The 10,493-nt window shown below is 38.9% G+C and overlaps 1 protein-coding gene across 3 annotated transcripts in view; it reads left to right on the forward strand.

The window, feature by feature from the left end:
• LOC140670587 (signal-induced proliferation-associated 1-like protein 2) overlaps window positions 1-10,454 on the forward strand; it is a 62,880-nt gene extending 52,426 nt beyond the window's left edge. For 2 of the 3 annotated variants that reach the window (XM_072901270.1, XM_072901268.1), the window contains exons 2-14: window positions 560-737; window positions 1,701-2,183; window positions 2,307-2,555; window positions 2,781-3,176; window positions 4,434-4,645; window positions 4,989-5,230; window positions 5,302-5,408; window positions 5,663-5,897; window positions 6,212-6,586; window positions 6,836-7,102; window positions 7,284-8,789; window positions 8,922-9,119; window positions 9,208-10,454. In XM_072901270.1, the coding sequence (XP_072757371.1) occupies window positions 569-737; window positions 1,701-2,183; window positions 2,307-2,555; window positions 2,781-3,176; window positions 4,434-4,645; window positions 4,989-5,230; window positions 5,302-5,408; window positions 5,663-5,897; window positions 6,212-6,586; window positions 6,836-7,102; window positions 7,284-8,789; window positions 8,922-9,119; window positions 9,208-9,460 (4,692 nt within the window). In that variant the 5' untranslated portion in view covers window positions 560-568 and the 3' untranslated portion in view covers window positions 9,461-10,454. The remainder of the gene's footprint in view (window positions 1-559; window positions 738-1,700; window positions 2,184-2,306; window positions 2,556-2,780; window positions 3,177-4,433; window positions 4,646-4,988; window positions 5,231-5,301; window positions 5,409-5,662; window positions 5,898-6,211; window positions 6,587-6,835; window positions 7,103-7,283; window positions 8,790-8,921; window positions 9,120-9,207) is intronic. The other variant, XM_072901269.1, reaches the window with a different exon arrangement.
• The last annotated feature ends 39 nt before the right edge of the window (window positions 10,455-10,493 follow it).

A 10,493-nucleotide genomic window follows, 5' to 3' on the forward strand; every position in this document is an offset into this window, starting at 1 on the left:
TAATGACGAGCAGGACCGGTGTTCTTCCGCAATTTTTAATCTATCCTTTTCTACTTTTTGTTTCTGTCTCGTCGGCCTTGCTATCGTAATTAAGGGCCAATTTAATTAAGAGGGAAGGATAAAAAAGTCAGCAACGGCACGACAACCACTTCGCAGGATGAATGAACTCGTCGCGCGAATATGTAGAACCCTTGGGTATGCTTTTGATTCGTGTGTGTTAGTGTGTGTGGTTGTGCCAAGCCAGAGACGCGCGTTCGTGAAAGGCTCATGATTCTAATTAGTCGTCCTAGTTTGAGCTTGTTTAAAGACACTTTAGTTTATTTCTACTTAAGTTGCGTGATAATCAACTATCCAATTTTTTTCTTAACTAGACGTGACGGATACCGTAAAAAATATATTTAGCAAAAGTAAATGTACTATTCTATAATACATTTTAATATATTTAACGTTTAACAAGCACCTAATATGATATATTATTTTAGACACATGTTTCTTTATATTTATATATATATATATATATATATATATATATATATATATTTTTTTTTTATGTTGACAGAATGAAGAGATGATCGCGAGTTTGCCAATTAACAGCAGCGGCAGCGGAGGGCCGGTGAGTCGCGTGGGTCGTGGATTGGCCCTTCACAGGTCCAACTCCAGTTTAGAGCTTCCGCACAGTCCGGATCCTGCCTCTCGGGTGCCAGAAACGCCTCTGAGGAGAGAATATGGATCTCATGGTACGATTCGAATTTTCCAAATATTTTACAAGACCTTTGGAAGACAGACAAATTGTTGTTTACTCCAAATGGAAAATAACTTTACACACACAAGGAATAGTTTAAAAAGAAAATATTTACTGTAAAAAAATTGCCTAAAAATTTAGACATATTTTTATTTGAATTTTTAGATCTGAGTGTCTGAAAGTAATCAGACAACGTATCTTAAACACCAAAGTAATTTTTCTGAATATTTAGACACATTTCTGAAAATTCAGACAGCCTGTAAGAAAACTTCGGAAACACACATCTGCAGTTATTGTTTACAGTATTTATATATAATAATATAATTTCGATTTCAATTTAATATTTTCTTTCTCGCTACATTTTAATATTTTCCTTTAAAATGCGCTTTTTTACTTTGATGCAGAAATGAACATTATTTGAATACAATTTTATCTATTATTTATACTATTTCTTACTCATATTATTCAATGTGCATTATTCGTTATTTAGAATATTTATTGTTTGCATCTTTGTTACTTTAATTTCTATTTGTGTTATTTTTTATAGTTTTATTATACATATACATACAAAGTATTTTATTTTAAATTTTACATTATCTTTGAAACCGATTGATAAAAAATGTGTAAGATTAAAACCATTTCTGTTCCTTTTTTATCTTTTAATAAAAAAGAGCTTTTTTGATAAAAAGGAGACGTATAATTGATTATTATAATATTCGATAATATAGTGCGATAATATTGTTTATATTATTCATACGAAATAAAAAATAATAAGAATATGTTAGTTAAAAAATTATTTAGAATTTATTTACATAATTATTAATCGAGTAAATTTTTATTTGAATAAAAATAAATTTTTTTTATCATCTATTACTTATTCGAATAAAATTTTGCTCATTTCTGCCTAGATGTAATCATTATATAAGTCTGAGTTTTGACTTTAACCGATCTGTTGCAGGGAGCATTGACGTAGTGGCACAGTCCATCACAGCTGGCGAGAACTTCTTCGCTATATTGCAAGATTTTCGACCGCCAGATCAGCGCGGTGGCGTCGGCAGCGATTATCTGCGCCGCATTCATCAGCAGGACGGGTCTGGCCAGCCACTCGACGTCGACGAGGTCTGCGGTCCGACCGGCGCTGGTTCCAGTCCGAAGCTACGACTGAAGCTGAACAGACTGTGGGGCGGTAAACCACCGCGGGCGATGGAAGAGACGTGCACCAGCCCGATGGTGTCGGCCGACGTAGAAGAGCGTCATCGGAGACGCGCGTTTGCCCACTACGACTGTCAATCGTTGACGGCGAATCTCGGTTACGCCGCGAAACTCCGGGGAATTCTTTTAGCCAGAAGAAGGAACACAGCCACCGGAGCGTCCGCCGCGAGTGCTTTGAGAGCCTCCACCCCGGATGAGACTCCCGAAGAAGATGCCGGTGATGGAAAAGGTAAAACGTTAAAAAAAAAAAAAAAAAAACTTAAAGAAATATAATGAGACAGAATCTAACGAATCGTCGAGCGACTCGCTTTCTCTTTAGAGGATCTCACTTTTTTACTGTTTGCGGTTTCAGGCAACGATCTGCTAGAGCCGTGTCCCTTCTTCCGCAATGAGATCGGCGGCGAGGGAGAACGCGAGGTTGGTCTTACTCGCTGCTCGCATGGCAACGGAATTCACAGACCGCCGCTGTCCTACGGTGTCTCCGTTCTGGAACCACCGCCCGGTGAGACACTATGGAAACACACTTGTCCGTTGCAGAAACGATCACTGCCTATCGAGAGCGTTGACGAAGGGGCTCATTATTATCGACGATATTTCCTTGGTAAGTGAACGAAGATGCACTCTGAGTTAATTAATAATCTGCATGCATTACCAAGCGCAATCTAATTTTTTTTATCTAACTTCTATTTAAAAAATATAAAGCTGGTGACGCACAAATTAAAACTGATAATTTTTCATTTCAACTGGAGTTTATAGCGTAAATTCTTAGGGATTAAATACAAAAAAATTCGCACGAATATAAATACTCTGAAATATTCTGCCGCAGGACGAGAGCATCAGAACTGGTTCGGAATGGAAGAACAGTTGGGACCGGTGGCCATCAGCATTCGTAAGGACGTCAATCAGTATCGCGTGATTGTACGCACGTCAGAGTTACTGACGCTGCGCGGCTCCGTGCCTGAGGAAGCTCTCGGCATTAGACCGCAAGGACGGCTGCCTACGAGAGAGCTCTTGGAATTGGTCGCGCCGGAAGTGCAGATGGGCTGCCTGAGGCTTGGCACGCCCGCCGCTGAGGAAGCGCTGGCCAGGTTGGACGAGCAGGGATTATCCAGCAAATATAAAGTCGGCGTCCTGTACTGTCGGTCCGGCCAAAGGACCGAGGAGGAGATGTATAACAATCAACACGCCGGTCCGGCCTTTCTGGAATTCTTGGACACTATCGGTACGTTATTCTTCATTGCAACGTTGTTTAATTTTATATTATGGTCAATGTAATGCCTCAAAACATTGTAGTGAAAAATATTAAAGTGTTTGTTGACACTGGGAATTTAAAACGTATACTTTCGATATACGTTAATAAGAAATTGTTCAGGATGTTTTAAAGAAAGATGAAGAATTATAAAGTAATGAATTCTATTACTTATAAAATGTAATAATCTTCTTTCACTTTAGACTCTTTCTTTAACAGAAACTCTTTGCTTCCACTTTCTGACAAGAGCATCTATTTACTTTTACTAATTTGAATCATGTAAAACAATTACTACTATATTTTAATTCTCAGAATGCGTACAATTTCTACTTGATGTTATCTAGGATTTACTATATATTCCTTCTCAGTAAGAATATTTTCCATATACGCATTAACAAGCGAGTTAACAAAGCTTAGTGAGCCGGAAACCTCTCGTCAAAAGTCGATAAAATTATTCTCTCGTAAACATTGAGAATAAAAGTCGGGGAAGATTTATACATAATTTTATACGCGATTCTCACTGGTTACTTCACGGATAGTTTGAGACGCTTTATCGCTGATTAACCGATTCAATGTTTCGAAATGATTTTACCTAATGTACTTTGTAAAGTTAATCATCCGCGAACGCGTGCACGTAATTTCGCGGTCGTAACGACCGAATCGTTATGTCTGGACATCGCGAATCGTTGCCTTGGTTATCCCTATTAGCGGGTTACTGTTGCTTTCTAAAAGAGAAACGCGCGTTCTATTTTTTTTTTTTTTTTTTTTTTTTTTTTTGCAAGCGTCGCATCGTTGCTTTTGCGTCGCTTCCGTCAGGCTTTTGCGGGCGTCAGGTCGATGGTTATCTCGATACTTAATTTGTGGAACGCAAACACGACACGTTCCTGCGTAATCTTTCAAAATAAAGGAAACGATTTATAGATAAAGATTTATGTAACACATTTTCTTTCTTAAACATTTTATTTAATATATATACAATAATGATAGGTATATTTTTTATTGTTTGCTATATTTTATATTTTTTCTTGGAAAGGTGTCATTACACTGTTCTAAGAATATTCTAAACATATTCTTTTAACATAATTGTCTATGACTAAACCGCGAAAAATAAAATTGATTATGTCGCTTGATGCGCGAACGCTGGAGGAAGTCGAAAACACGTAACGAGACGGCTGACAATTCTTGAACCGCGTGTCGGGCAATTGAGATAATTGTAGGTTTTCATGATAGGCCAAAGAATAAGACTGCGAGGATTCGAGGGTTACAAGGCTGGGCTGGACACCAGAACCGACTCGACGGGTACGCACGCGGTAGCGGCGACGCATCGCGGAGCGGAAGTCACCTTTCACGTGTCCACCATGCTACCCTTCACGCCTAATAACCGGCAACAGCTGCTGAGGAAGAGACACATCGGAAATGACATAGTCACGATAGTTTTTCAGGTACAGTTCTACAGTAACATCGTAAATTAAAGCCGCGCGGTTACGCAATCGTGTAATAATGAGCGCGCGAAACGTGGATGTGACGCACAGCTCTTGACAATGCGCTAGATTTATTGTCACAGCTCACCGAGAACAGCGCATGAGACATTGCAATTATATTCGAGAATGAATCATTATTTAATTTTGCATTGAAATCGGTTACCAGATTGTGTTCAAAATAATATAAGCGTCGATGACGCCTTCGACTTTGAGTAAAAAAAAAATTAAATGAGTATATATTGATGTTGTCAATTACATAATAAAAACTGAATTATAAGATTTTTTAATTGCTGCGCATCTTTAGGAACCTGGTGCATTACCATTCAGTCCGCGGAGGATACGCTCTCAGTTTCAACATGTATTTATTATTGTCCGAGCAATAAATCCTTGCACCGACAATACGCAGTACAGCGTGGCGGTGTCCAGGAGCAAAGAAGTGCCCATCTTCGGGCCACCTGTTCCGCAGGGTGCTACGTTCGCTAAAGGAAAGGCTTTTGTGGACTTTATTCTGGCCAAGGTCATAAACGCCGAAAATGCAGCTCACAGGTAAAATGTCGTGTTCTTTAGTTTTTATACGTCGATAAAATTAATCGAGCTGATTATATATCATTTCTCAGGTCTGAAAAATTCGCCACGATGGCCACGAGAACGAGACAAGAATATCTGAAGGATCTGGCTACAAACTATACTAGCACCACAGTTGTTGACACTGGCCAAAAATTCTGTATGTTGCAATTTTTTTTTAAATTCTCTTTCCTTTCAACTATAATAGAATAATAAAATTATATCAGAATTTATATTTTTAATTATACATTTTAATTTCTAACAAAACATTCTATTTTCCATGAAATAAATTAATTATTTATAATTGTTTGATTTTTTTAGTATATTCAAATTATTATATGTATAATTAATTAAATTCTAAATTGTAAAATCATTACAATGGTATTTCTAAGATACATATTGTTTCTTTTTCAGCGATGCTATCCTTCAGCAGTAAAAAGAAGACAACGGTACGACCGAGACTTTCCTGCGACGCGTCTCAACGTGGCGCGATTTGCTGGCAGGTCATACTCGAAGATAGCAATCAGAACACAGATTGTTACTTAGGTATAAGCATAGATACCATCGTCCTGATTGAGGAACATTCCAGGCAGATTGTATTTGTCGCCCCGTGCGTGAGCGTGCTCGGATGGCATGCTCAAACAAACAGGTAATCATTCTTTAGTATTTTTTAATCTTCAAATTAACATTTTTATACGCGTACGTGTGCATGCATACACACACACATACATGTATTATTTTAAAACTTAATTTTTTAATGTTAATAAAAAACTAAATTCTTCAATGTTCAATCGCAATTAAATTTTCAAGTTTTGAAATCGATTGCTAAACGCGTAACTGCCTTATTGTGTACTATACTGCATTATTCAAGATCAGTTTATCGTATATAAGAACTACTTGCGGAAGATCGGAAATCGAACGACTGATTGCACTCTAACATCTTTGTTTTGCTCTGCATCTCAGTTTAAGGTTGTATTATCATCAAGGCGAATGCATCACCATACACGTACGCGGTGATTACGGCGAGAGGGATGAGTTAATGGAAATTGTGGCTCGGCTGCGCGCCGTAACTCAAGGTGCACCGGCTTCGGAGCTGTCATTGAAGAGGAACAACCTTGGACAATTGGGCTTCCACGTTCAACCCGACGGTGTTGTGACGCAGGTTGAAAGTATGGGTCTATCGTGGCAGGCTGGCCTGAGACAGTTCTCCAGGCTGGTCGAGATTTGCAAGGTAGCCGTGTCGACATTGAGTCATGATCAAATGGTCGATTTGTTAAAGACCAGCGCCCAGGTTACCGTCACCGTAATACCGCCAACCAATGACGGAAATCCGCGAAGGTATAGTGTCTTAAATATTATCTTCTCTTAATTAATTTTTGATTATTTTATAAATAAAAATCGGGATAAAATTGTAAGTTTAATCGACCTAAACGTAATTTTTTTTATCACTTTTTAATGCTTTTGTAAGTTTAAATTTCACAAACTTTTTCAATCATAAAATTGCATTAAAATAAACGCGTTTTTTTCTTTAAGTTAAATTACCGAAGATATTAAATAGTTTCTTTAATTCTTCTTTCTACACGATAGAGGCTGCACGTTGCAAAACTGCCATTATCTGTCGAATAATTACGAAGGGGATTATGAAAACGTGACAAGCGCAGATAATACGCCGAGTCAGCAAACGGCGATGTCGCATCAACGACGATATGATCGATCGTTCAGCCCACCGCGATCGAGCAACAGCTCCGGGTACGGTACTGGATCGAGCTCTAGATCGTTCAACGATCCGCGGTTTCCGTTGGAGGGTACAATGACTAGCAGCAGTAGCGGACACAGTAGTGCCGATGATCGTTGGTGAGTGATTAAAAATGAGATCACATTAATCCTCGCGATTCTTCTTAATATTAACAAATTGTTCCTTTTCAAACTGTCGATCGTTGAACGTGTAAAGTTGTGCGTGACGTCTCATTCATCTTTTTAATATTAGTTGCACGATTAAAACGAATCGAAAGAAACAAAGCATTTATTGTTCCAGGTATGAACTTCTAGAACCACAGGATCAAGATGGCAATCATCGCGCGGACGGCACGCCGCCTCCATTACCAGCGCGACAAAACTATCAAATCGTGACACCCAGCAAATCTGGCCAGAAGAAGGACAAGTCTCATTATGCCAGCGCCAAACAGCTCGCGGATAGTTCGAAGCATCGCGAACATAATCATGAGCACTATACGAAGGAAAGCAATTATGTATCGTCGAAAATGATCCAAGAGAATGCGCGTCATGAGAATTATCAGCGGCAATTAGACAATGCGCATCGCGGTCAGGATCACGTGACGACCAATTACGTAAAGTTGCAAAAGGAACGATACGAGATCAAGCAAGAAAATTTATACGCTTCTCAAAGAGAACTCCATAAGAACGATGCACAACATCATGGTGGTCATCAGAAGCTAGGTGTGTCGAATTCATTACCATTGACGCATAATGCCGTTTACAGTCTGCCAAAATCAGGTAGTAACAACAACCTCGGCAGGTACAATGAGTACGAACAGTCTGGCGGCAAGTACGATTACGAGACACCTACAAAAGTGGACAGAAGTTCCAAGTACGAGATACAGGAGGAGAAAATGGTTGAGCGACCAGCGGCCAAGTACGAGCACGATATGCGAGGATGTCACGAAAAGAGAATCGGTTATGAATATTCGGAAGATATTTACGAAAAGAGGAACAGCAAATACGATCTAGAGTTGGCCAAATATGAAATGGAGTGTCAACACGGTAACAATGAAAGGAAACACAACAACGACGGAAGCACAAACGAGCAGCACCGAGAGTCCACAAAGTACGAAATGTCGCATGATTTCAAAGTAGGCGAGAAAGTCACCTGCCTGAAGACTAGCATATCGGAGCGACCGGTGCATAAGGTAAACGTAGAGTACCGACAATCGAAAGACTTCCCGGCGAGTCTGCCGCCGGAAGTTAGAATATCAGACGTCAATTGTCCGGAAGTAGCCACGCTGCCCAGCGAGGACGAGCTATCGAATGGTTCTGGCAGTGTATCGCCCAGACTACGACGGGCCAATAAACATCGCGGTGGCAATCGCACCCCGTCTAGCGGCAGCTCCAGAAATCAGAGTCCTCGACCAAAACCAGGCATGAGAAACTCGCACAGAAATTCCGCGAATCTAACATCCAGCACGCTGCAGGAGGACCTCATGAGACTCATCAATCCTGATTACATCGCCGATGACAGCCAAATCGTTAACAATAATCTCGTAAACAGCGCAATGAACCCGAATCAAAATTCGAATAAGATAAACAATAATATGCTGGAGATTCAAAACAGATGCAGATCCAGAGAGAATTTATGCGGCAGCAGCGCGTCTACTTTAAGCGTATTACCTGCGAATGGACAAGAAAATGGGAATAATGGATCAGAAGTGATCCTGACGATGGCCAGACCAGCCACAGTGATCTCCAATGCCAGCACTGCCTCAAGTCCAGCGCCAAGCGAGAATAAATTGTCAAAAGAAGAAAGGTACGAAAAATTAAGATAAATAAATAAATAAATAAAAATAATTTTACATACATATACATATACTAAAATATGAATGGTAAGATTGATAACTTGTAATGATTTATTTATTTTATAATGTAATAATTTTTCTAGATTATCACCACGTGTTACAAAACCACTTCATTCGATCTCGAAACCCCATAGCAATTTGACGCCGATCAAAGACACAAAAAATCACAATGATGTTAATGATTGTTGGAAGAATCAACATGCGGATTCCAATAGATCGATGAAGCAACATCCTCAAGAATGGTCCGATGACAGAATCATCGATGGATGCAATGCAAACACGTGAGTAATACAGTGTGAGCGTACAATAGCCGGCTAATATTAAACATGATTAATAATTAATAATGCAACATTAATCCTGCTTCCGCAGGAATTCTGTTTCGGATTTGCAATCTCATCTATCCACTCTCGAGTTAAGAATGGCGAGAGAGACGCGTCTACGACTTTCGTTGGAGGACGAGGTGCGTCGATTGCGCGATGAGAATCGACGTTTGCAAGAGTCCGAGAATCTACGACTCTCCTTGGAAGATGAGAACCGTCGTTTGAAGGACGAAAATCACGCAGCCGCGCAACAACTCCGGCGTTTCACAGAGTGGTTCTTTCAAACGATGGATCATCAATAATCAGTATAAAAATAAATTTAGAATGTTTGATTGCCCAATGATTGTTTCAAACGATGAATCATCAGATAATATGATAATCAATAATAGCTATATTCCTTTTTCTCATTTCCAGTATCGTAGAAATTATTTACAGAGAACAAAGTGTGTATTTTCATCAATATTCTTAAAAATGTTATCTAAACAAGTTATCTTTAAGCAATCGTTGAATCAATTGCATTTACTTTGTCTGTGTTTTTTCGCGCTGCTCGAATCGAAGCATAATTTTTGTAAGTACAGTATTAATGTGAACTTGGACATATAGATGTTATAATAGATCAATCGGAGACAGCCGTAAGAGATTGCGGATGAGTATAAACAGCGTAAGTGAGAATATATTATTCGCAACTTCTCTCTCTCTCTCTCTCTCTCTCTCTCTCTCTCTCTCTCTCTCTCTCTCTCCCCCTCCCCCCCTCTCTCTCTCTCTCTCTAACCTCTCTATCTCTCTCTCTCTCTCGGTGGTCTTTGATATTTTGTATTATATAAATATTCGTTAGATTTTATTCGATTGTAAAGTATATAAGTTACCATCGTACTATTTTCTTGATTCGAGAATTAGTGCGTTGCAACTAAACTATCTATTTAGATCATCTTTCCCAAAACTAATTATACTGTGCGATCTGGATCCACCTTTAAGAGGACAGTGCACGTTAAAATATATAAATGTTTGATTTTATGAAAATGACCAAATGACCAAATATTGTTAGAATAGTTAAGGGCCATTACTTTAATTGTGTAATTTATTACGTCTTTTATATCAGTCGTCTAGAGTGTTAATGTAGAAATTTCGCACGTGCTAAAGCATATCCATAAGCGCAAGGCGCTCGTTGCGTCTCCGCCACGTATTCTTTCTTTTAATAAGCGACGTAAAGTATGAATCCCACATTAATGTACAAAACCGAAGTTTATTGAAAATCATAAATTGATCAATAAAAAAAAATATGTCCTTCAACAACAATCTTATTCTTTAAAAAATTAAAATGTAGAATATATTTTC

The sequence above is a fragment of the Anoplolepis gracilipes genome, chromosome 10 (genome assembly GCF_047496725.1).
Source record: "Anoplolepis gracilipes chromosome 10, ASM4749672v1, whole genome shotgun sequence".
NCBI classification, from domain to species: domain Eukaryota; kingdom Metazoa; phylum Arthropoda; class Insecta; order Hymenoptera; family Formicidae; genus Anoplolepis; species Anoplolepis gracilipes.